Source organism: Xiphias gladius, chromosome 19 (assembly GCF_016859285.1).
Source record: "Xiphias gladius isolate SHS-SW01 ecotype Sanya breed wild chromosome 19, ASM1685928v1, whole genome shotgun sequence".
Taxonomy (NCBI): domain Eukaryota; kingdom Metazoa; phylum Chordata; class Actinopteri; order Istiophoriformes; family Xiphiidae; genus Xiphias; species Xiphias gladius.
In genome coordinates, this window is record NC_053418.1 from 16282085 (window position 1) to 16306698 (window position 24614).

General features: G+C 43.5%; 4 protein-coding genes across 6 annotated transcripts; 2 read left to right on the forward strand and 2 right to left on the reverse strand.

Annotated features, from left to right (window-relative positions):
• Window position 1: 1 nt before the first annotated feature.
• srrd (SRR1 domain containing) lies at window positions 2-3033 on the reverse strand. 2 transcript variants are annotated; one of them, XM_040154386.1, is made up of 7 exons: window positions 3017-3033; window positions 2404-2552; window positions 2229-2269; window positions 1921-2129; window positions 1732-1830; window positions 877-1028; window positions 2-790 (listed from the first exon to the last, which is right to left on the reverse strand). In XM_040154386.1, the coding sequence occupies exons 2-7, from the start codon at window positions 2550-2552 to the stop codon at window positions 550-552; spliced, it is 891 nt and encodes a 296-aa protein (XP_040010320.1). In that variant the 5' UTR covers window positions 3017-3033; the 3' UTR covers window positions 2-549. The 2 variants fall into 2 exon arrangements, with proteins under 2 accessions (XP_040010320.1, XP_040010321.1); XM_040154387.1 differs by lacking the exon at window positions 3017-3033 and having other exon boundaries at window positions 2395-2508.
• On the forward strand, window positions 2429-8204 carry tfip11 (tuftelin interacting protein 11). Of its 2 annotated transcripts, none has more exons than XM_040154384.1 (15): window positions 2429-2541; window positions 3694-3907; window positions 4047-4215; window positions 4322-4478; window positions 4591-4718; window positions 4850-5011; window positions 5228-5419; window positions 5551-5730; window positions 5850-5984; window positions 6097-6200; window positions 6413-6581; window positions 6731-6974; window positions 7123-7265; window positions 7396-7561; window positions 7706-8204. In XM_040154384.1, exons 2-15 carry the CDS (start codon window positions 3696-3698, stop codon window positions 8050-8052), a joined length of 2508 nt encoding a protein of 835 aa, XP_040010318.1. In that variant the 5' UTR covers window positions 2429-2541; window positions 3694-3695; the 3' UTR covers window positions 8053-8204. The 2 variants fall into 2 exon arrangements, with proteins under 2 accessions (XP_040010318.1, XP_040010317.1); XM_040154383.1 differs by lacking the exon at window positions 2429-2541 and adding an exon at window positions 2694-3185.
• A 390-nt stretch (window positions 8205-8594) lies between these two features.
• On the forward strand, window positions 8595-16106 carry thoc5 (THO complex 5). Its single transcript, XM_040154385.1, has 20 exons — window positions 8595-8727; window positions 8994-9098; window positions 9977-10120; window positions 10385-10498; window positions 10903-11000; window positions 11401-11547; window positions 11652-11766; window positions 12019-12151; window positions 12257-12334; window positions 12504-12547; window positions 13243-13342; window positions 14166-14274; window positions 14357-14458; window positions 14558-14654; window positions 14745-14856; window positions 14948-15051; window positions 15170-15257; window positions 15356-15471; window positions 15607-15797; window positions 15901-16106. Exons 2-20 carry the CDS (start codon window positions 9000-9002, stop codon window positions 15962-15964), a joined length of 2055 nt encoding a protein of 684 aa, XP_040010319.1. The 5' UTR covers window positions 8595-8727; window positions 8994-8999; the 3' UTR covers window positions 15965-16106.
• Window positions 16107-18128: 2022 nt separating this feature from the next.
• Window positions 18129-22755, reverse strand: LOC120805391 (neurofilament medium polypeptide-like). The gene is made up of 4 exons (XM_040155599.1): window positions 22005-22755; window positions 20376-20575; window positions 20132-20256; window positions 18129-20017 (listed from the first exon to the last, which is right to left on the reverse strand). The coding sequence occupies exons 1-4, from the start codon at window positions 22753-22755 to the stop codon at window positions 18742-18744; spliced, it is 2352 nt and encodes a 783-aa protein (XP_040011533.1). The 3' UTR covers window positions 18129-18741.
• Between the last annotated feature and the right edge of the window lie 1859 nt (window positions 22756-24614).

Here is a 24614-nt window from a genome sequence, read left to right on the forward strand (position 1 = left end):
TGCTGCTGACGCTTAAATATCGGTTTTTGGAGCTCTGCATGTTAAATATGCATTACTTTAACCCCCCCCCCCAAAAACAAAAAAAAAAAAAAACCCCAAAACAATGTGGAGAAGATTTTTTCAGTGATGCATTACCTATGCTGTATCATCTAACTCACACAAATTTAAAGCTTCTGCAAGCTGATTTTTCATGTTGTACTAACTGAAAAAAATATATTAAAAATGGCCGGCTTTAATGTATATACAACTGATGGTAAATGGGATTGAAACTGGAATAAAACTTGTATGACCAATTAAACACTAGACAAATAAATCCTTAACAAATCTTCCCAATTCTATGAAAGTAATTACTTATTGCCGTTAGAGCCAGTATGGATTAATGAATCCAAGATGGTAAAATAATGTTTTCCTCTCCCATGAAATGGGATAGTGGCTCAGTTGTGCAAGAGTCAACTCTTAATATGGAGCATGGTTCATTTATTTAAAACTGGTGATATCAATAGCAACAATAAAAATAAAAAAAAAGTCCAGTATTATCCATCTCCTGACTCAGCTCTGTGTTTCCCTCAGTATAATCTCCAAATCAGGGCAATGTTGGTACTGTGGCTCAGGTGGCTCTGCCCAAGTGGACTGTGGGAGTCTGTTAAGGCTGCTGGTAGGAAATGTGATGACTGATGTATCACTGAAGATGTCTATCAGACGGGATGGACAGGGCAGCTGTCTCTCCTCACACACATCCACAGCCTGACTAATGTAGCTGTAGTCCCGCTTGAACTCTCTCTCGATCGTCCTGTTGGTACGACAGACAGAAAACGTCACCTCAACACTCCGTCAGTTTCTCAAAGGTCATCTGCCTCATTCATGTCTTGTACAAACCTGTCCCACATGCCACTGAAGCTGTTTCCAATGATTATCATCAGAGGGAGACATCGTGTACTCCAGTTCTTCCACAGAAGGTTGTTGTACAGGGCTTTCCCACAATGCATCAGGTAAAAGAGTGTGGGCTTAGTTGCCAGGCGCTTCCCCTCCTGCAAAATACTGAGCAGTGAGACAGAAAGCCATTGTTTTTGCATTAATTTCCTATCTTCCAGGCAGTCCGTAAGCTACAAATGAAATCTAAAATCGGCTTGCTGAGACCTGTCATTAGCTTGAAATAAGTCATCTAGGTTTTGTCAGTGTGTTCTATAATTGTTGTATTTAATTCATTATTTTCATTTACAAGGTAAAAGTGAGTATATCATAATCCTTGTCTCTGTCTGAGTATGCTCTCCGTCATTGGATGTAAATGTCTTTGATCTTCTCTGACCATCCACTAACTCCAGGTCAATGACTCTGACAACTTTTTCAGTCAACGCGGGGACTGGTTTTGGCCTGCTGCCCACAGACAGCTGATGTTGTCTGCTACCAGCGTTCATTAAAACCACTTGTTATCATGTGACCAAATTCCATACTTGGGTCAAGTGATGATTATGCAGTTGTCTCTATGACAACAGAACAAATTCTGATTAGGAACAGAAGAAATGCTGTAGAAAGCCCTGGGAACAGATAGATGGTGTTTTTCCTCTGTCAAAGTCCTGTTTCCAACGTCAACAATGAACTCTCATGCTCATCTGTGGTATGTGCTGTAAAATATTCATAATCTGTATTAAACGGGCTAAAACATTCAACAACACTGGTTTCTTCTGTTTATTCGCTGCACCGTAAATCTCCAAACACAAGTGATCAGCTGACCTCATTTTCTGTGAGTACAGTCAGACCTAGCTCTCCCAAAGCGTCCCGCTCTCCAGTGGAGAACGCAGGGTCATAAACAGAACAGTCCTTAAGTGGAATCTAAAGAGAGAGGAGCAGTGAGACACAGTTTAGAATAAACAGTGCTACGTGTGAGTGTTTATTATCTCACTGATGAAACCCATCTCTGACCTGTCCTGCATCCAGCAGCAGCAGCAACATGGCAAGCTGGTAGCGAGCTGAGGCGCAGGAGGAAAAGGAGCCAAGGCCATAACACACACACTCCAGCTGTTGACGCAGTCCGTCTTCTCTGCCCCTCTCCAGCTGGTCAGTGGGATCCTCGGTGTCCTTATTCTCTGGAGGTTTTGAGAGGGATGCTGATCCTGCCACCAGCAGCTGCTCTGCAGAATAATCCTGAAAGGTTCATTAAGACGCAAGATAAATCGTTCCTCAGCTAAACAAAATGTTTGGTGGTAACGCCATTAGTCCAGCATACTCACCTTTCCACTCTTGCCAAAACTCCTCACATCTTAGCTCAGACCTACAGAGGGAGCGGGTGAGCAAAGTTAAAAGGACTCTGGGGTTTGTGCAAAAACCTGTGGTGGAAGTATGCATTCACCTGAAATATGAATTATATTCCAGGTGTTGCTGCTGGAGTGGAATTACATTTCTTACACTGTGTCTCTGATCCGTTTGACAGTTTTCCCGATGTCCAGCGGCTCCTGGCAGCGTGTTGAAACTGAAGACACCTGGAGTGATTTGGATTTCCGCGCCGCGCCTTTTCGTCGCCGGGCCACCTGCCACTCCTCTCCGGTACCCGACATCTATGCCAATTCACCGTTGATGAAAAAAAAAATACATATATAAATATATATGTGTTTTGTTGCTTAAGGTATAATTTAAGTTCTGCTTTGGGTTGACGAGTCTGCAACACGGAGGACTATTTTGAGTGTGACACACGAATTTCCTCTTCCGGTGTTATGCCAAATTTTATATCCCAGAAAATTATTAAATTATGCCTTGTTTTTTTTTGGTCAAATTAATGCGTAATCAATAAGAGCAATTTATAGCTTGATCATCTTGTAGCGTCAGTGGACATTTGTGGTTTAATAACAACCTGACAAACACCGTATTGTCTGGTCTTTTTGGGAAAACAGACGTTCAGTCAAATGCACTTAAAATATTGTTTTGCCTTGTGAATTGCCATGAATCAAAAGAGCGTACAAAAGTTTATTGTTTTATAGGTTACTTTGTTTACTTCTGTAAATTTGAGACACATTACTCGTACATTTTCGGGGTTCAACATTTGACCGTACACCGTCTGTTACCGGAAGTACTTGTGTTTTCGTGTGTAAGACGAAGAAGCTAGTATCTATTAGCTGGATCATCTCTCGTTACTGCCACAGAAGAAATAATGTGTTGCTAAGTTCCAAGTAAGGGAATAACTAAAATTTCAGGTGAGTTAGAGAAAACTGTTTTTAATTATTTCACAGGACGCAGGTTTTTCCTGTAAAGCGAGCATTTTATATTAGCTAGCGTTAGCTGGTCTTCACGTTGTGTTTTCTCCACAGTAGTTGTTTAGATACGTTTGCTAAGAGTATTTGTGCTAACTAACTAGAAAGCTATTTGAGAGGATGTATATATTATTTTTTGAGTTGATATTAATCTAGTTAAACGGCATTTGTTGTAGTTGACTTCATATCCGGGCAAGCTACAGTGACCACATGCTCATAGCTACAGAGTACTTAAAATACATAAAACGTACTGGATGTTAAATTGGTTTGGCAAAAAAATAACATAAAATAAAAAGAAATAAATCTAATTTCCCAAGCTTCAGCAACTTCTTGTGGCTTTCACCAGCAGATAGAGTTTGTTCTGTTGTCATGGAGAGTGGCTCTGGATGCAGGTTATCATTTTGAGTTTTTACACTTCTTTAACTGCTATTTTGTTTGTTGTGATATCAAGAGATGTCCATGTCCCACTTGTATGGGCGGAGAGGGGAAGAGGAGGAGGAGGAAGGTGTGGAGATTGAGAGCTTTGAGGTGACTGAATGGGACCTGGCCAATGAGTTCAACCCAGACCGCCGCAGACACAGGCAGACCAAGGAGCAGGCCACTTATGGCATCTGGGCTGATAGGGACTCAGACGAGGATGAGAGGCCTAGCTTTGGAGGCAAGAGGTAAGGCATTGGTTTGTTTTTGTTGCTGCTCCAATGTCCCATCTTAGTCATCCCAAGAGGAGTAGTACACAAAAACAACAGATTTATTATTTTTATCAGTTATTAACAAAAACAACTCAATCGTTTGTGTCTTCTCTAGATCTAAAGACTACAGTGCTCCAGTGAACTTTGTGAGTGCTGGTCTGCGGAGGACTGCAGCTGAGGAGAAACAGCAGCAAAAAGGAGAAGGATACTCTAATGACTCTGATGATGATGCTCCTTCGGCACCTTCCCCTCCTCGCAGCACTGCACCCAAGAAACTGCAGATGGTAAATTGGGTTATGTGTGCATTTTTTAAAGTCATTGCATTATAATCTGCAACAGAAAATTTTATGAACAGTGATATTATTTATCAGCATGTATTGTTATTTGCAGGGTAATTTCCGTGGGAACCAGTCGCAGAGGTTTGCTGGTGGAATACAGTCTGGACAAGGCATTGGTAGCTGGGAGAAGCACACAAAGGGAATTGGACAGAAGCTTCTGCAGAAAATGGGCTACCAACCAGGCAAAGGCTTGGGCAAAAATGCACAAGGTGGGTAAGCCCGATGAGGCTATGTTATTGAGATGTTTAGTAACACTGTGTTTTACAGGAGCAATAGAGTAGAGTTGATATACTTTGACATGTTGCTCTCTTATTGCTGCAGGTATTGTAAACCCTATTGAGGCAAAGGTTCGTAAAGGCAAGGGAGCAGTGGGTGCTTATGGCACTGAGCGAACCAGGCAGAGTCTTCAGGATTTTCCCGTGGTCGACTCAGATGAAGAAGAGGAAAAGGTAATGTTGACAAAATTTGTCTTTGCCTTTTGTTTCCATCCAGATCCACTGTTATATTATATAGCAGAGGTGGTATTGTAGAGTCAGTCAATATTATTTTCCCATTTTTGTTCAATGCCTGTCCTGTGTAGGAGTTTCAGAAGGAGCTAGGCCAGTGGCGTAAGGATCCTGCAGGCTCTGGAGGAAAGAAGAAACCCAAGTACTCCTACAGAACTGTAGACGAGCTGAAGGCTAAAGGCAAACTGGCAGGGCGGAGCACAGCAGCATCCGCTGGAGAGCTGGCACAGGTCAAGGTATGTTAGAAAAGACTCTAGCATTAACACTCCTTTGCTCCGACCTAATAGGAATGTTATGAATTAGGCTGTAATGTTGTAATAAGCTTCAGGAATTTAAGTTAATTGTACTCAATTCAAGCCCCTTTGGATGAAGTAATTAGTAAGCGTGGTTGGCTGCCTTTTTTTTTTTTTTTCTCAGAAACTCATCTACCCCATATCTATATCTGTCAATAGGTAATAGATATGACTGGAAGAGAGCAAAAGGTATACTACAGTTACAGTCAGATGTCCAACAAGCACAATGTCCCAGATGAAGCTCCACCAAGCATGTCAACTCGGGATCAGAAAGGATCTGGCTTTGCTCTGCCTGAGCTGGAACATAACCTGCAGCTACTGATAGACCTTACAGAACAGGACATATTACAGGTATGAGGCGTATCAGCAATCTGAGGCTTGTCTTATGTTGTTGTGTTTTCTATGTACCATTTTGTTACTTCTACTTCCACTACATACTGACATGTTTTGTCTTTTTCTCATCATATTAACCCCTCCTATAGTCTGCCAGACGTCTGCAGCATGAAAAAGATGTAGTTGTGTCTCTGAGCCACGAGTCACGAGCACTGCAGAGCAGACTGGATGCAGAGCAAGATGCCATCCAGAGAATGGAGGCTGTACTGGCACTGGTGGAGCGTTTTCCTTCTGGGGAGACAGCACCTGGGGAGGGACCCACCCTGCAGGTGCATCTACTGTGAACCCAAACAGACTAACAGCTACAGTTATCAGTTTATTAGTTCCTGCTCTGTTTTGAAATCCATAAAAATAATACATTTGGGTGGTTTCCTTCCTCTCTGTTCAGGAGTGTGCCCGGATCTTTGAGACTTTACAAACAGACTATTATGAAGAATACAAGACAATGGGATTGGCAGACCTGGCTGTAGCTGTTATTCATCCATTACTCAAAGAAAAACTTCGTTCCTGGGACCCACTGAAGGTATGCTTTAGCAGTTATCTTCTTTTGAGTTAGCTACACACTCTCATTATTTATTTTTAATAACCAACTATTAATCTACCAGTTCTAAGACTTTTATCTTTTGCTTTTTCAGGACAACTCATATTGTTTGGAAGACATCGGTCAGTGGAGAGCAATCCTTGAATCTAGAGTCCTCCATTCCAGTGCCCCAGATTCAAATATGGACCCTTACCACAGGTCATTTTAAACACACACACACACACACACACACACACACACACACACACACACACACACACACACACACACACACACACACACACACACACACACACACACACACAGCTGTGCTCATGTATTCATATGAATAAATTCCAATTACTAGGCTTTACAGCCTGTTTTTTACTGTATGTGTTCATGACATTTGTGTCCTTTCTTTCTTTTTCCAGACTGTTGTGGGAAGTTTGGATCCCAGTGATGCGGTCCTGTGTGTCAGGCTGGCAGCCTCGTATGGTAGGACCAATGGTGGACTGTGTGGAAGTGTGGGCCCCTCTTCTCCCCCTGTGGATCCTGGATCACCTTTTGGAGCAGCTGATCTTACCCCGGCTACAGCGCGAGGCAAGAAAAACACGCTCTTTCCGCTTAAAGACACAGTTACTAAGATGTCAAGAAACTCTTGCAGTTTTGATCATTTCACACAATTTACTTGTGGATAAGTTGCTTCCACATTGCAAGCAGTTTTTTCCATTTTTTTCCCTCTTTGATAGGTGGATAACTGGAACCCTTTAACTGACACAGTGCCCATCCACTCCTGGATCCACCCTTGGCTGCCTCTGCTCCAATCACGTCTAGAGCCTCTGTACCCACCAATCAGGAGCAAACTGTCCAATGCATTGCAACGGTGGCATCCCAGTGACACTTCGGCCCGTCTCATCTTGCAACCATGGAAAGATGTTTTCACACCAGGTGCATGGGAGGCATTCATGGTGAAAAACATCATCCCTAAACTAGGTATATCTTCATCAGTGACAACCTTAAGGGTGCCATAGAAATGGGAGAAAATGTTTTTCCCTTTTCCCTCTTCCTCTTATCCTGCCATGTCCCTCCTTTCCCCAATGGTTTCTCTTCTTCATGTGATGGTTCCTGTTTCTCTTCACAGCTTTGTGTCTGGAGGAGCTGGTTATAAACCCTCACCAACAGCAGATGGATCCATTTCACTGGGTGATGGACTGGGAGGGCATGCTGTCCCCCTCCAGCCTTGTGTCTCTGCTGGACAAAAACTTCTTTACAAAGTGGTTGCAGGTCAGTGGACGTGCTCACATAGTATATTGTTTAAAGAGAGTGAGTAAGATGTTGTTAGCCACATCTGGTTATTTTATATATTTAATTTGATTAAAAATTTGTTGTGTCTGTCTTTTGTTGTTGATCATAGGTGCTGTGTTCATGGTTGAGCAACAGTCCTAACTATGAGGAAATCACTAAATGGTACCTCGGTTGGAAAAGCATGTTCAGTGATGTCTTGTTGGCACAGCCACTCATAAAAGAGAAATTCAATGAAGCTTTGGACATCATGAACCGGGCAGTGTCTTCAGGCATGGGTTAGTATTGCACAAACTTTCAGGATTTAAGCACATTAAAAATATAGGGCAGCATTCCTTTTATAAAATGATGAAATTAAGCAGTAAAGCACTTTTTCACTTCTCCACCAAGACATGTTACAATTCTTTTTTTCCTATTCACAGGTGGATATATGCAACCCGGAGCAAGGGAGAACATTGCATATCTCACACAGACAGAGAGACGAAAGGACTTCCAGTATGAAGCGATGCAGGAGCGCAGGGATGCGGAGAGTGTGGCTCACAGGGGCATCAGTGCCGGTGTGCCAACTAACTTTAAAGATCTTATCCAGACCAAGGCAGAGGAGAACAACATTGTCTTCATGCCCTTAGTGGCCAAACGGCACGAGGGCAAACAGCTGTACACATTTGGGCGTATTGTCATTTACATAGACAGAGGGGTTGTGTTTGTGCAAGGAGAGAAGACTTGGGTGCCCACATCTTTGCAGAGTCTGATAGATATGGCCAAGTGAGGTTGGACTGACTGATTCCTTGGTCTGCCAAGTGTAAAAGAGAGTAAGCAGAGGAAATATTTGCATTTTTATGTAACTTCAGTGTACCGATCTTTGCCATATGTGACTGTAAATTTTTAAAGTGTCATTAGAACAGTGAATAAATCATTTTTGGAAGGTATGTGAATGTATGTGGTCTACTTTGTTGCAGGTTTAATCAGAGATTAAAAATACATATGTTCAAGTACTGTACTTAAATTGTATAATATGTAGTTATATGTATGATGTTAGATGGTTTTCTGAAGGTTTGGTATTCAACACAGGCATATTTCATTACAAGCAAACTCAGCTTTTGGTAGAAGTATAGCATACAGTGTGGTACTAGAGGCCATAATATTCATGTATATGTACAAAAACAGTACTTATATTGGTTTTGGCAATGTATGTGACTTTAATTTTAAAATGATTTTCTCTTTTTGGTGTTTCCACTTTACCTTTTAGTGCATTTTAGTACACCATTGGCGTTTTCTTATTATTTTTTTATTTTTTTACTGTAGGTGGCAGTGTAGCTGGTGAACGTTTTTGACACGGAAGAGCTTCCGTCCGTATTCAGCGCTTTGCGGTGAAACAAAGTATTTTGTACATGTGCATTTGCACACGATTAAATCATTTCAGACGTATTTGTACATCCCATAGGTAAGTGGATATTGAAAGATATTTTGTCAAACACATAATAGATCCAAGGTTTGGTATCTGTGATTGCAAACCTGCCTTTATAAGCCGACAAACTAACGGTTGTTAGCTAGTGAGCTAACAGGCCTTAGCTGTGACAGAGCTACAGTGCTAACATTGGCTAGTTGGGAAGTATTGTTGGCACGTACATGAGCGTAACTATCGTAAGGTTTTCACCGCTGATCTTTATGTTATTGTATTAATTCTATATATTCACCGTCTTTATCCAGGCACACATGTCGTCGGACGCCCTGAAGAAGCGAAAGTCGAAAGTTCTCCGCAATGAAGGAGGAACTCCAGAGATGAAGAGAGGTCGCGGAGAGGGAGACCAGCAGGTAATGTCAGGACACCGCCGGGAGGGAGCAGATGAGGGGGTCGCAGGGGCACCAGCGTGTCGTAGTCTGTACGAAGTACTCCAATGAAAGACCAGGCCGGGTCAAGGTCCTCTGCCAGAACCAAACGCCCCCAATGACGAGGTGTCACTGGGCAATGTAGCCGAGATATGAAATTCGAAACAGTGAGGTTCAATTTTGCGTTCAAATTAACGTAGAAAGGGAGGTGCTAAGTACTTCAAAGGAAGTATCCATTATAGCCAGTGTAAATTTGAACATCTTACATGAAAAGATGTATTAAGTGAAAATATAGATTCCAAAAGATAAAGAGCACTGAATCACACAGTAAGACGTTTCTGGATGTTCAAAATACCATCTTACTCATGAGGCAGCAGACCGCAGAACCATCCATTTCAGCCTAGAAATGATCAGAGTTAAATTGGCAGGTCTCAGTCAGTCTGAGCAAAACCTGGGTATTTTAAGCCTTATAAAGGTTGCATTTTTCACTTGGCTTTTGTAATTGGGATAAAGGACCTAATGTGACTCAAACTCAAATCCCTTGTCGATAAATGCCCCGCGGGAGCAAATACAAGGTTGGATGTGTATTCTCTATATTTAAGCACTAAATATTACCAACCAGATAACCAGGTATTAATATAGGATAGTTAAAGTATGAGTTATCATTAGTGAAGTTTGAGTCAAGTTTAGAGTCTTGGTATTAACTCAGTAAGCCGATACTGCTTTGACCACATGTCTGAATCCTCAGACTTCTCACAGCATCAAGAAGAGTGGGCTCAAATTAAAGTAAGACTGATAGGGGTCTGATATCCTGCATATATTGATGTAGTTTTTTTTTCTCTCTTATTTTCTTTTCTTTTCAGGATGCACGCGTGTACAGTGAGGAAGTGGAGCTGGATGGTAGGGACCCTGAGCAGGACTATCTGCAGTACAAAGAATCATGTGAGACTTTGGCCACTCTCATGAGTGAGATCCAGGAGCTTAAAGCCAACGGAGCCAAGGACGGGGTGAGAATCTTGCTTTCAAGATACACATCCAATCTATTATGTCATTACCGACTGATTTCACTGTCAGCAATAGTGTGTTCACATTACAGACTAGCTAAACTCTTCAAGATGGTGTGCTGGATTGTCACTGTAGAAACACATACATTCCCCCATAGCAGAAACTTTATATATACCATTTGTAGTATTGTATATATGATCCCAGACAAAGTTAATTCTGTGTCTTCACCATAACGGGAGTCTAACTAGTTGTATATCTGTTCTCAGTGTGCTGAGGTCGAGCAGAAACGTATGCAGAGCTGCATCCACTTCATGAATCTGAAAAAACTCAATCGTCTGGCTCATATGCGACTAAAGAGAGGCAGAGACCAGACACACGAGGTAATTCCCACACAACTCTTAAATGCTTTTTTGTGTTTATGTGATGTTAAGAGAAACGCTAGCTTAGGTTAGGTTCACTCTGTTTCATTCAGTTGCCAAAAAAGTGCTGCCTCAACTCCCTTTTGTGCTGATTAATAAAGGGAAGTTGAACACAGAGCACTTTGTTTCTACTTATAACACCTAACTGCAGTAGCTGCCACTGTCAGCAAGGAGAGTTTATAGGCCTGTGGGTTTATTGTGCAGGGTTTTTTGATTCACATGCCAAATCTGCTTATCAATCCTTGTTCTTTCTGAATCCTGGTTTGGATTTTGCCATATTGTTTAGCGTGTCAGGGTCACCTGGGTTGTGTTTGCAAACCAGCACTTACCACTGTCTTTTTTTTTTTTTTTTTATCTCCACCCAGGCAAAGCAGAGAGTGGATGTGCTGCACCTTCAGTTACAGAACCTACTGTACGAAGTTATGCATCTTCAGAAGGAGATCAGCAAGTGTCTGGAGTTCAAGTTAGTTCAAAATATTTCATTAGCTGAGAACAGCTTTTACTTGTTTCAGTGTAATTGAGAAAAAGTAGATTTACTCACATGAAATCTTAGTTTAACATTAGAACAAAAATAAATCAAACTTTATTTATTTAGCTGTTTAATTGAACAAATTGAAACTGGCTTTTTGAAAAGAATCTAGAATCTACTGTAGTGTACAGTCAGTCAGTGAATATGGACTGGAGTGGAAAAAAAAGCTCAGCTCAAAAGATACAGAAATATATAGTTAATTACTGAAAGTGTTTCTCAGTTGGAGTGGTGCTTGCAAATATGGCATCTTAGTTCCAGCTTTGATTGCTCATATTCAGATTTTCAGAAATGCATCTTGTCACAGTGGTAGTAAACTTCTGTTTCGCTGTCCCAGGTCTAAGCATGAGGAAATAGACCTGGTGTCTGAGGATGAGTTTTACCAGGATGCCCCGCAGGAGATTTCCAGGCCCCACCTCACAAAAAATGACCCCCACCAACTCACACTGGCTCGACTGGACTGGGAGCTTGAACAGAGAAAGAGGTACGCAAACCTGCACACAGCACAGTGCATTTTTGTAGCATGCTTTGGTCAAATTTTTTGGAAGCACAGAGCAGTTGTTAAAAGAAATTTGTGTTTGGATTCAGGTTGGCAAAGAAATACAAGGAGTCACAGGCCACAAAAGAGAAGATCCAGAAGAGCATTGAGGTGAAGAAGGAACATCTGAGAAGCTTACAGCCAGGACTGAATGCCATCATGCAGGTATAACAACTATCTGGGTGCCATAATATCAAGGTTTTGCCCTCTGAACTTTGATAGGACCTCAAAGTGTTTTGAAAATGGGTTGTTTGTTTATTGTTTATAATATTGACTATTTCATTTATATATTTCATTTATTAATTTATTAAGTCCCATTCTTCATTGAAGTGAAAGTTAAACTGCTGTGCCACCAGTGGACACCATGTATGGATCTTCTGAATGACAATAAGATTTATGCTCGGTCTTCTTTCTCAGGCCTCTCTGCCAGTGCAGGAGTATCTGTCCATGCCTTTTGAACAGACTCAGAAACAGACTGAGGTCGCCCGCCATCTCCCTCCGCCTCTGTATGTCCTGTTTGTTCAAGCCAATGCCTACGGCCAGGCCTGCGGTCAGTAATCATTAGAGAATATCCTATGCTTCGAGACAAAATAGAGTTTTTCTTACTGGGATACAAACCTTTATTGTCAGTGGTTTATTTTTGTCTCCATTTCAGACAAGAACCTAAGTGTGTCAATCAGTGGTGATGTGGATGAGGCCAAGGCCTTGTCCAAACCCCCAGAAGATTCCCAGGGTACAAACACTTTTATACATGGCTGCCATCATACATAAAGCATGTGCACGTATTCATATTACCACACAAACACATAGCTTTGTTGACCAGTTAATTTTTTTTCTGTTCTTTTTCTCTTCCGCAACTGAAGAAACATAACATTATTGTATTATTGTTCTGTCTCATCCAGATGATGAGAGTGATTCAGATGCAGAGGAGGAGCAAGAGAAAACGGTGAGTCTCAGGCGTGGCTTTACTCCAAAACACAAACACAAACACAAACACACACACCCCCAGGTCAGTGAGTGCAGCGATTTCCTAATATACCCATCTCTGCACCGGACACACAAACTGTCCCTGAAGCCCTAGCCGTCACACATTGTGGTCTGGCGGTTTTGGGAGCAGCACCTATTGATCGCTTCCTGCATCCAGATGAGTGTCAGTGGGGGGATTCTGAGAAATATTTACCAAGAATGGCTAGGTGACTGTAACCTGTAACCTTACGTCACGAACACTCAGCACCAAACCAGTGCATGTTTTTGTTGTCAGACTGTCTGTCTGGATCTTTCTTTAGATGTGAAGTGAATATGTATTTTCTAAATTACTGATTTAGGAATAATTTTTTTGTATTTGATTGCAACCTCTTTCTGGCTGTCTGCATGTGACAGCTCATCTGAAACACTCTTCTTTTTCAATCCTTCACTACTTTCAGCCCTTCCTTTGAAATTCCACTTCCTCCTTTTATGTAATATTAGAAGGCTAAAATGCATGAGATGCTAAGTCACTATCATGTCTCTCCTGTAAGAAGCTGAAATTTGATTTGATTGTTTTTCTAATTTATTTAACGTGGCACAATGTCAAGCCTTATTTATTTATTTATTTATTTATTTAGCTGTTTCCATTTCTTTTCATTGTCTGTTGTTTCACAGAAGAGGAGGCGGCCCACTACAGGTGGCCAGCTGGATGACAAAAGACGGGAGATGTTGAAGAGGCACCCTCTATCCCTCTGCTTAGACCTCACCTGTAAAGGTAACACATTCTCCATGCTTGATGTCTTTGTATGTCAGAGTCTGTGCAAAATAGGTCTGTACATTCCCTGTCTTTACCTGACATGTTTAAGCCCGAATATTTACGATTCATCTGTGTTACATTCCTTGTAATGCAACCATGTATATACTGTGTTGTGTAGTAACTCTGTACCTATCAGTTGGTACGTGAAAGAAAGAAAGCGTGACCCACTCTGCTATGATGACATGACACCACTTGGCCCCCCCGTCTTCCCTCTGCTGGCGATAAAAGGAATAGTGACAGATTATAGGGAGACCTGCATTGCAGGCTTAACTCTACCTAGGGGAGGAGGAGGGAGGGGAGGGGAGGGGGAGAGGTGAGCGAGACGCTTGCATCATCGTGGTTCTGCGGCACCTACGACAAGCTGTAAGCATATTTTCTCATCACTGGTCTTACTACGATTCCTGCTTTTTATTTCTAGTACCTTACCTCTCCCCAGTTGTCCTCACTGCTTCCAGCTGCAGCAGTCATTTTACTGCAGAAAAAGCAACAAAAAAAAAACGAGCAGAGTAGGTGTCTGAGTGACTAAGTGTCACTGAGTTCACTCGGATTGCAGAAAGTGGAGTGTGAAAGATGTCCATCAGCATAGTCTATATCCCCTGGGTGCTGCTATCATCCGTCATGACCACACCTTGTTATTGCTCTCTAATGCGCTGCAGTTTAAAGTGAACCCTGGGGGGCGTTCACTGGGAGGACTAGTGGAGAGAGGGTGATTGAGAGAATATTGAATTAAGATATTAATGGATTAGTTAATCACCATGTGTGATCCACCGTGTCTCCACAGATGGCAGCACCCTCCATCTCTCCTTCTACTACCTGATGAATCTGAACATTATGACAGTAAAGACCAAGGTCTCCACCTCCACAGACCTAACCACAGCCATCAGTGCAGGGTGAGTGTGTATGGACCTAAACATCCACCCCCCCTCCCTCTGTGTGGCTGAAAGGAAAGTCTGATGATGTCTTCTTTTGCAGGGAGCTGCTGAAATCAGACACTCTACTCAGCTGTCTCTACACCAGCGACCAGGGACGGGAGACACCCAATCCAGCTAATCGCTACCAGTTTGATAAAGTCGGGTGAGGATGTCAGATAATGAAAGTAAATAAGATGTGTTGGGAATCACACAATTGAATTTAACAAGATCCCAGCACAATTAACCCATCATTTCCTTTTAGGATTGTTTCCTTTGCTGATTATATGGAGGAGCTGGGCCATCCCTACATGTGGGTTCAGAGTCTTGGAGGACTACACTTTCCCACTGATGCTTCAGAGGTGTGTACTTAAACTGAGTATTATCCAAGCAGAGCACAGTTTCTGTGTGTAACAGCTGCATCATGCTGGTATGTGTTCGTGTTTTTCCAGGGGGTGCGTGTGGGCAGTTCTCTGAGTGCCAGCCACATGGAGAGCACCATGAAGCTGCTGAGGGGACGAGTCCAGTCCCGCTTGGCTTTGCACAAACAGTTTGCCTCTTTAGGTACATTATTCATCAATAACATTTCACATTAAATACTCGTAATGAACAAATTGTAAATTTTGACTGAGACTGTTTGTGCTCCTGTCCTCAGAGCACAGCATCATCCCGGTCTCCAGTGAGTGTCAGCACCTCTTTCCTGCCAAGATCATCTCCCGTTTAGCTCGCTGGACCACTATCACTCACCAGGAGTACATGGTATACACACACAAACACGCATTTACAGATATTTGGAATCACGTGTTCTGAAAGCATTCGTCCAGAAATGCACCTGATGCAGCACACGTCTCACCGTGATATTTCTCTTCCTTTCAAGGATCTGCCATATACACGTCATGTGACTGAGGCTGGGCTGGCAAAGGAGACTGATCTCTACTTTATGGGAGTGGTTGAAAGAGGCACAGGTAGATACTGTCACTGACGACAGAATTGGCTATTATTGATTGTTTGATTGGAATTGGATTTTATAAACAAGCTGTCTGTTTCTGTGTCTTCCTCCCAGCTTGTCTCCAGGCCGCAGTGGTGCTGAGTCCCCGTTATCCAGAGATCTCTCCTCTTTTCTCCCTCTCTCTCAGCTGGAAGGGAGAGCGCAGTGGACGCACTGATGACAACCTTCGAGTATGAACATTGCAATAATGGTCATTTATGTCCCCGAAGCGTGTGCTCTGTTGCTGTAGAAGCGAATTATATGTCCAGCCCTTTTAATGACAATCCACATGATTTTTCTCACACTCTCATCTTTTACATTTTTAGGCCATGGAAAGTGAGGTCAATGTGTTCAAAAATGAACTACAAGGACCACGTCCAGGACACCAGCTCCTTACCAATCAGATTTCACGCCTGTGTGTCTGCCTGGATGTGTATTTGGAGACCGAAGGCCAAGATGATAGTGTGGAGGGACCACGAGAGTTCCCCCGTGAAAAGATGTGCTTGCGCACTGTCAGGTACACAGTTACAGAAAGCAATTCAACTTTTCACACACATTTGGTCAATTACACACTCAATAGATGTACCTCTGACATTTCTCTCTACCTCTTTGAATTTCAGGGGTCCAAATCGTCTGAAACCATTCAAGTACAACCATCCTCAGGGCTTCTTCAGTCATCGCTAAACCTGTATATATGATTCTCCCTACTGTAACTTACAGCTCTAGCTCCTCCAAGCTTACCTTTGTGACTCTTTGACAAAACTTTTCCCTTTTTAAGTCTTTATACCAGTCTGAAAATAAAAGAACACTTTGTTATTTTCTTGAATGAGTTTGCATCTGGTCTTTTTAAGGCCTTGTTGCATCTAGGCTTTTGTGCGCACTCCACAGCTTTATCCCTCTGCCTTCCTCTCTACCCTCATCTCTCTGTGCTGCTCTATTTATGGGCGTCGTCTGCATTAGCTGGTTATTATGCCACTATGGCTCATTGCTGGTGCGAGCTGAGTCATTTTCATAGAGAGTCATGTCTATGGAATATGATACTAGGTATATAGTGTACAGTTAGCCTTTGACCTCTCCTTTATCATCCCAGTGCTATTACTATATATTATTTTAAAATGTGAGTCTGAGGATTTTCCCTTGGTGGTGAAAAGAGCAGTGAAAAGGAAGTCAGGAACTTTTACATGATTCTTTTCCTTGAGATAATAAATTATCAAGCATTATCAAGATTGGACAAACTCAAAATTCTATCAGTAAAGAGTTCAAATAAAATAAAGACATATCGCTTGTCTTGCCTGACACTGACACTGAGAGCAGTCACAGTTGAACTGACATAAGTTAAAGTATATTTAAGTTCATTAAACATTCATTAAAATGTAGAATTATGGAGTTTATCTATCAGATGCAATGAGATTGGGTTTTGAGTAGATATGATGCGAAGAGATCACTGACATGCATTTTCAATGGCTTAAATTTAAGGGTTAGATGCTTTTTAGTGGACGTTGGTTTTGTCACCAGCTGCAGCACTCATTAGTTAATCCTATTAAATATTTAGCCACACCTTTCTGGAAGATTGTAGAATTCTATGAATAGCTTGAATATTACTGGAAGTCATGACCCAAAATGACAGGCGGGATTTGTATTTCCGAATGAATTTTGCATGGTTTCGAAAATGATGGCCTGCTCTGTATTAATCTTAAGCCTAGTCATGATACTTAAAATATTACACATCTGATAATTATGGTCTTTATGAATTAATAATAATGGAATAAATGTGGGAGCTGTACAGTTGTTGTCAAGATTATCAGCAGCCCTGAATTTCAAGTACTTAATTCACAATATCTTCAGAAATAAATGCAAATGAACCCATTTTGTATAATCAGAATATTTTAATAAACATGTTCAAGGTTAATGAACAAAATAAAATTCAAAAAAATCTTGCATAATAGAGAAGTAATACAAGCACAAAATCTACCCCAGACACAATTATTGGCGCCCATCACTAATATTTGGTTGCAGAACCTCTGGTAAGAATGGCAGCCTCTAAACGTTTCTTGTAGCCATCTAGAAACTTCTTGCACCTGCCTGCTGGTAGTTTCCGCCACTCTTCCATCGCTTTGTGTTCAAGCTCTTTTAAGTCCGCAGGAGTCTTTTTTGGAAACAGCAGATTTTAGCTCTATCGCAAAGGTTTTCAATGGGATTTAGGTCAGGACTCATTGCTGGCCAGTTTAAAAAAGTCCATCATTTGAAATGTTTTTTTTTTTTTAATACCGACACATTTGTGTCGGTATTATTTCACTATTATTCAAGGTTTTTTTTCCTTTGGTTCAGTAACCTTGGAATTTCTATTAAAATAGTCTGGTTATAGAAAATTAGTCGATTTGCATTTATTTCTGAAGATATTGTGAGTTATGCTCCTGAAATCCAGGGCTGTATAAGGATTATAAAGGGCGCTGCCGTAGTGTGTGAGGCGGAGCTGGGAGAGAAGGAAAAAAAAAAAAAGAGTCTGTTCTGTGCAGGCAAGCGGCGCTGCTTCAGATTTCTTATACATGAACGTGCTATGTGGGACGTGAGGAAGGATGCTGTGGCTGCTGTGGGTGGGTACAGCCCCCCTCCCTCACCTCCCTCCCTCCCTCCCTCCATAGCCGCAATGCAGTGCAGTCACTCGCAGCATTTACCTTTCAGCCTCACAGCATGCATGATTACTATTGACACCTCTCTTTTATATAGCTTCACTAAAGGTCAATGTGCTATAGGTTTCTTTATTTAATTGTTTGCAGTGTAAACAGATCAAGAAAAAAACCCACAAAAAAGCCTACCATGTTTGATTTGACATTCTTTATTTACTGTTTCATATTGCATATTCTCAGCAGTTTATACATAGCACAGTCATTATTGTTCTAGCATTGCAGACCAGAAGAGTGAGACACTGCAGCTCACCTGTCAGGAGAAGCTGCATTAAGGTGCACAATAAGCAAAATTCAAGTCTTTCTTACTGATGTTTCTGTAAATATAATATAGACATTTGTATCTCCTTAAATATACATTTTTATATTTAACATCTGTCACAATCTTTAGCTTGACATTGTTTTGACATCTCTACCCTTGAAGGCTTGTGTAGGTACAGCAGGCCCCTGCGGTCCCCGTCAGCAGGATTTACTTTAAATGCACTTGTTATTTATTAAGGGCAGTTGTCACATTCAGATGAAGAGTTTAGAGCATTCTGCATTCACTAAAGTCATACGTCAGAAGCATCAGGGGTGTGTAATGGCCATACTTGGGGAGCAGGGGGTTATTTGCTACAGAAATCGCTATTGCTTACGTACCATGACCTGCTTTGTTTTGGACACTACAGTGCCAGCCTGAACTGGGTACTTCCAGCCTGTATGCCCTGCCCTCCCTTCCCTCCCTCGTAGTTCTTTGGCATCTCCACCACTCTAACCCTGAAACGCAGCTTTTCAGGGTTACTTCTTGGCCTTCTCCTCCTTGCTCTCCTTGGACTCAGCGCCAGAAGATTTCTCTGCTTTCTCTGACTTCCCTTCTTCTTTCACCTCCTTACTCTCTTCTTTACTAGTCTCCTTTTTCTCCTCTGGCTTCTTATCCTCTTTCTTGCTCTCTGTTTTTTCAGGCTCGGCTTTAGGAGCAGGCTTCTCCTCTGGCTTCTTCTCCTCCTTCTTGCCCTCTGTTTTCTCAGGCTCTGCCTTAGGGGCGGGCTTTGCCTCAGGCTCGGTCTTCTCTGATTTAGGAGCAGAGGGCTTCTCCTCCTTAGCAGGGGGAGCGCTTTCTTTAGCCGCAGGCTCGGGGGCAGGCTTGACCTCTGCAGGCTTGCTGGGAGCAGCAGGTTTTGGAGCATCATCCTTCTTTGGTGTTTCATCTGCTGCGCTCTCTTTCTTTGTTTCAGGTTTGTCTGCTGTCACTGCTTTGCTCTCGGGCTCTTTCTCCTTGGGCTCCTGTTTCTTCTCCTCCTTCACAGGCTGTTCTTTCTCCTTCTTTTCCTCCTTGACTGGCTCAGGCTTCTCCTCTTTTTTCTCCTCTTTAGGGGTCTCTTTAGCGGCGACAGGCTTGGCCTTCTCTTTCTCTGGAGACTTTGGTTCGGGGGTCTTGGAAGGAGGAGATTTAGATTCAGGGGATTTGCTGGGTGGGGATTTTGTCACAGGTGACTTTGGTGCAGGTGACTTTGACTCATCTCCTGCAGGGGATTTAACCTCAGGTGACTTAGCAGGTGATTTGGCTGCTGGTGATTTAGATTCTGGTGATTTTTGTGGAGATTTAGATTCTGGTGATTTGACACTAGGAGATTTAGGCTGAGGGGATTTTGAAGGAGGGGATGCAGCCTTTTCTGGAGATTTGGACTTCTCTTCTTCCTCAGCTGCCTCCTCCTCTTCCTGTCCCTTCTCCTCCCCTTCTTCCTCTTTTTCCTCCTCTCCCTTTTCCTCCTCTTTCTCTTCCTCTCCCTCTCCTTCCTCCTCCTTATTTTCTCCCTCCTCACCTTCTCCTTCCTCTTCTTTGGTTTCCTTAGCTTCCCCTTCTTCCTCTCCTGCCTCCTCTTCTTTCTTTTCTTCCTCATCTGCCTCCTCTGTCACTTCTGTCACCTGAGTCTCATCTGTCTGTTCCTCCACAATTACTGTATCTGAAATCTCCTCGGCTTTCACTTTCAGGTGGGCAGAGATTCTGCCTTCCAGGTAGGTGTACGGACCTCCTCCAGACACATAGCGATTCTCCTCTCCCTCCAGTAACTTCCTGTTTTAAAGACAAAAAGACACATAGTCAGTGAAAACGTTAATAGGTTTTGACAATTAGAAGTCAAAGAATCAATTTAATTAAACCCTGACGTGGTTTTAAACCCTGACCAACCTATAAGCAGCTATCTCAATATCTAGAGCCATCTTCACATTCAGCAGGTCCTGATAGTCTTTCAGCTGGCTGGCCATCTCCCACTTGGTGGTTTTCAGCTCATTATCCAACTGATTGATGGTCTCCTGCAAAGTGACAACACACAGCCTTACAGGTCGAATATCAGGGTGACTGTATGAAAGGATGTGTGCAATGAATGTGCATTTCTGCTTTTGTCCGTGAGAGAAACGTGAGATGTTTGTGCCTGTAGCGAGTTGAGGTCATCGTGGTGTCTGTCTTCGCTCTCCATACGCTGCCTCTCCAGCGAGTCCTTGGTTCCTCGGAGAGTCTCCAGCTCAATGGTGCGGCTCTGGAGCTGACGGCGGTAGTCTGCAATCTCTTCCTGGGTCCCACGGATTGCATCCTGGTTAGACCTAGCAGCTTCAGACAGACGCTCCATACGCACTACAGGAATTGCAGACAAAAGAATGTATAACATTTAGAAATCACTCTTAATGTAAGACATTTTGCTGCGTCATACTGTCTGGCCCAGGTCCCGAAACAGTTTGAAGTGTGCTGCGTGTAATGAGGTACAGAGAAATTCAGTATTCTTATTCAGTCTGTAGGTATACATCGGACTTTTTTTTTGTCCTGAGACATTTGACCTGTCTTCTGTGCTGAGGGCCTAAAAGAGCAGACAGTCACTGCTGGGAGCCTAAGTGACCTTGACAGTGTCCAAATGTCAGTCAGTAGTCTGACTCAGCTCCCTCCCTTGTCCAAGCGTGAATGAGCCTCACTGCTGCAGTCAGCTGGACACCAAACAGGGAAGGTCATTCTGTTTGCACCTTTTACTGGCCGCATCAGGTCAGCATGTAAATGCACTGCAAGGGTCAATGTATAGGCCATTACCGCGCATGGCATGCCATTGAACTGCTGTTCACACGAAACCCTTGTTGGCCTTTAAGGTTCTCAATTTGTATAGTGTCACGAAGATCAGCGGCATGGTGGTGCATCTGATGTTACATCTACTTAAGATTGTCTCAGCTACTGCGATTGCCTTGCTTCATCCACTCTATGGAAAATGCGGATTGCCTCCACGTCCTCGGTCATCTCCAATCACGACAGCGGAGAGGATGACTGTGGAGTGATGAGGCACCACCTGCCTGCCACGCACAGTGACCTTGACACGACTACTTCGATTTGCAGGGGATCGGGGTAAGATCCATCAACATAACAAGCAGAGGCTCAAACAGCGCGCACGGGGCGCAAGCAAGAACACACCCACTGTTACCAGGAGTGAGACTGCAAATTACTCCCAGTCTCCTTCCTCTCTTTGTGCCAATTCACGCCTGCAGGTAAAAATGATCACTCTGCGGCAAAGATGCTCCCACAGTAAACCGCACCATTTCAGCAGGGGGATCACATTGTTTAAATCTCGATCTTACGGCATTTTCTATTTAGACGCTCTGTCTTGATCTTAACCATTCGTCTGTAATTACACCCCAATCAATCGGGCAGGCTGGTGGTACAAAAGTAAAATACAACCAGTTGGACTAGTCAACCTGCAAAAATGTAGAAGTCAGTGTGCTTACAGAGTTGTAGCATGACAACAGGTGACCCAGCCTCGGAACAGTGATATGTCCTCGAGCAAAATACTGCCAGTCACTGCTCATTCACCTTAAGTCGCCTTGTGCATTATTATAGGGCTAAATGAAGACTACAGCCCACATTAATATATATCCAAGGAATGTGACTTCAGACTTCAGCACCATGGACAGAGAACAAACACTAGGCTACTTTGCGCACCGACAAAGTTTCTCTGTGATTTTAAATCTTAAAAGCTTCTTTTAAAAAAACAAAAACAGAAAAACTTTACCTTTGTGACCCAGCTCACCTTTGAACCACTCCTCTGCGTGCGTGGCGCTCTTGGATGCGTGACTGTCCAGCTGTGCGCGGATCTCCCGCAGCGCGCCGGTGACGTCCGCCTTGAGCGAGTCCCGCATGTCGAAGCTCACGTCCGCGCCCTGAATCTGAGCGAGGAGCTCCGCCACTTCTTCCTCGTGGTTCCTCTTCAGAAAAGTGGCCTCCTCCTCCAGGGCTCGGAGCTTCTTGTCCAGCTCCAGCCGCGCCAGCCGGCACTCCTCCACGTACTTTTTCATGGCACGAGCTGCAGCCTCCAACTCTTCCCGGTTCCGCGCCTCGTCCTCCAGCCTGACCCGCAGGTGCTGGATGTCCTCCTCCAGATGTTCGTGCTCCAGGGAGGCGCGGGCCTTCTCCCCGGTCAGCTGCTGCAGGAGACCCCTCAGGTCACCCATCTCTCGCTCGTAGTGCTCCCCGACCGTGGCGCGTCCGGCCTGGCTCTGTCGCAGCGCCGCCGCTTCCGCCTCCAGGTTGCGGTTGTGCATCTCGAGGTTCCGCACCTTGTCGATGTAGCCGGCGAACCGGTCGTTCAGGGCCTGCAGAATCTCCTTCTCGCTCCTCCGCGTCATGTCACCGTTGAAGGTGTCCAAGCTGTCGGCGGAGGACGGCTGGCTGTAAGTGAGGCGGCGGCGCTGGGAGTGAAAGCCGCTGGAGGACACGGAGGCAGGCCGAGCCTTGCGGTACGAGGTCGGGCCGAAGAAGTGGTGCTCTACCGCGTAACTCATGTTGGCGGTTTGGACGAGAACTGACTGCTGCAGGAGGGAGAGCGCCGGGCTTATATAGGAGGGAGGGAAAACTCACTAGTCAGCACCAGGACACAATCCAGTTAAAGACACAGGCCTGTCGTTTCTTCAGAAAACGACTGCCTGCGCAGCAATATAATCAGTGTATCACTGTCGATGAGTTGTATTTTTACTGAGTGTGTTAATGAGGTGTATTTTATTAAAGTAACAAACTTAAATATCATATTGGTTTTTATAGCATGTAAAATGTTTGTCAAGCATCACTTTTCACCTTCTATCTTAGGGTGTTTTGTGCCTGAAACACCTGGGAAAGATATTGGCTATTCTGTGTGTTAAATGATATGGACATGAGTTATTTTAGGCCTATTTGCAGCACTGATAATTGCTGTGGCTCTTTATAAAAATCCCCCATAAATTATTCATTTTTCAAGGTTTTAAACTTTTAGAAACATATAATATTCATATTTTGGGCATGATGTGGCTGTGTGAATTGATAGTGTGGGTGTGCAGTGTGTTCTGCTGATGCTCTCTGTAGCTGTACTGCTGCAGTGTGAGTTTGCAGATCCACGCCACCCCCCTGGGACTCGTCTCAACTGCTTGGCCATTGACCGACTCTCTCTCTCTTTCTTTTTCCCTCTCTTACTACACACACAAAAAAGGTTCATTTCTGCTCTTTTACTTCAAACATAACTTTTCATCTCTCACTTTCTGCCTCTTTTTGTTGCTGAAGAGTAACTAATATCATGTTGCGCAGATGTGGTTGCAGGCCAAGCATGACATGTGACAGCACTGACATAAAAGCCGAGAACAACGGCGACATAAACAGCAACCTTATAGTGCATGCACATCAGGGTGTGTACTGGGCTACGATGATACAGCATTCACACAAAAGACCAGCTGGGCTGTCTCTGCTGATCTAAAAGGATGTCTGCTCTGAGAAGAGGACCAGCTCCGAAGAGCACGTACAGCACCTATTGATTACTCAAATTCAGGGTGAGTGAGTTTACTCTGCATGCCTTAAAGGAGCAGGGAGAGTTGTGTTTATGCCTTTCCCTTGAAGTGACGTAGAGACAGATCAGAAAACATTAATTTCTCTGTATCGGCCATTCGTCCTCCCTGTGAACGTGTGTTGCCAGCCCAGGGACACTCATGGGACTGTGTGACACCCAAGCCCCTAACCTTGAATCTTACTTCCAAAGGTGAAACCTATTACAGTTTTATCATCAGTTTTCAAAAATGTGTTAAAATGCATGCTGGAATGTGTTGGTGCTGTTTGTGAGGCACACAGTGTGTTTTGCACCACATCTCTCATGTTCTGGGGGAGTTGGGGTGGGGTGGGGGCTGATTGGCACGCAGGATGGAAATAACATGCATCACATATCCTCCCTCCACTAGCTCCATGTTTTATAAATGAGGATAACGGAGCAGAGCAGGCAGAATTCAGCTGTGATGTCGTGAGGATCTCATGTTCAGTAGCTCATGTTAGTCAATACCTTGTTATTTGAACCGACCGTTAACAGCTGAAATCTAACGAAAAAGGTGCATACTTCAGAGGAGCATGTGTTAGTAGGTATCTGCAGAAGAAATATCATACACGAGCCACATTTGGGGTTAATTCTGATTAAGTTTTGGTCAAAATAGTGTAGAGCAACCCAGTCAGGCCAGAAACCACGAGTATCTGTTCAATCCTCCCCTTCACCTGAAAGCATTTCTATTTTCCCAACCAAATTGGACAGAATGAAGAAAGGTCACCTGCCAGAGACAGCCGCCACCATAACAGAGGCAACAGTCTGTGGAACAGCCAGTTTTACGCTTTTGTTAGCTACTTAAAATGAACGGTC

Coding starts and splice junctions, on each gene's coding strand:
- srrd (XM_040154386.1), bottom strand. CDS start 2,552: ATGTCGGGTACCGGAGAGGAGTGGCAGGTGGCCCGGCGACGAAAAGGC. Junction 2,270..2,403: donor AAACGGATCAGAGACACAGT/GTAAGAAATGTA, acceptor CTCCCTCTGTAG/GTCTGAGCTAAGATGTGAGG. Junction 791..876: donor TTCAGTGGCATGTGGGACAG/GTTTGTACAAGA, acceptor TCGTACCAACAG/GACGATCGAGAGAGAGTTCA.
- tfip11 (XM_040154384.1), top strand. CDS start 3,696: ATGTCCATGTCCCACTTGTATGGGCGGAGAGGGGAAGAGGAGGAGGAG. Junction 3,908..4,046: donor CCTAGCTTTGGAGGCAAGAG/GTAAGGCATTGG, acceptor TGTCTTCTCTAG/ATCTAAAGACTACAGTGCTC. Junction 6,582..6,730: donor TACCCCGGCTACAGCGCGAG/GCAAGAAAAACA, acceptor CCTCTTTGATAG/GTGGATAACTGGAACCCTTT.
- thoc5 (XM_040154385.1), top strand. CDS start 9,000: ATGTCGTCGGACGCCCTGAAGAAGCGAAAGTCGAAAGTTCTCCGCAAT. Junction 11,548..11,651: donor GAGCTTGAACAGAGAAAGAG/GTACGCAAACCT, acceptor GTTTGGATTCAG/GTTGGCAAAGAAATACAAGG. Junction 14,459..14,557: donor TACCAGTTTGATAAAGTCGG/GTGAGGATGTCA, acceptor ATTTCCTTTTAG/GATTGTTTCCTTTGCTGATT.
- LOC120805391 (XM_040155599.1), bottom strand. CDS start 22,755: ATGAGTTACGCGGTAGAGCACCACTTCTTCGGCCCGACCTCGTACCGC. Junction 20,576..22,004: donor CGCAGAGGAGTGGTTCAAAG/GTGAGCTGGGTC, acceptor CAATTCCTGTAG/TGCGTATGGAGCGTCTGTCT. Junction 20,018..20,131: donor ATTGAGATAGCTGCTTATAG/GTTGGTCAGGGT, acceptor TCTTTAAAACAG/GAAGTTACTGGAGGGAGAGG.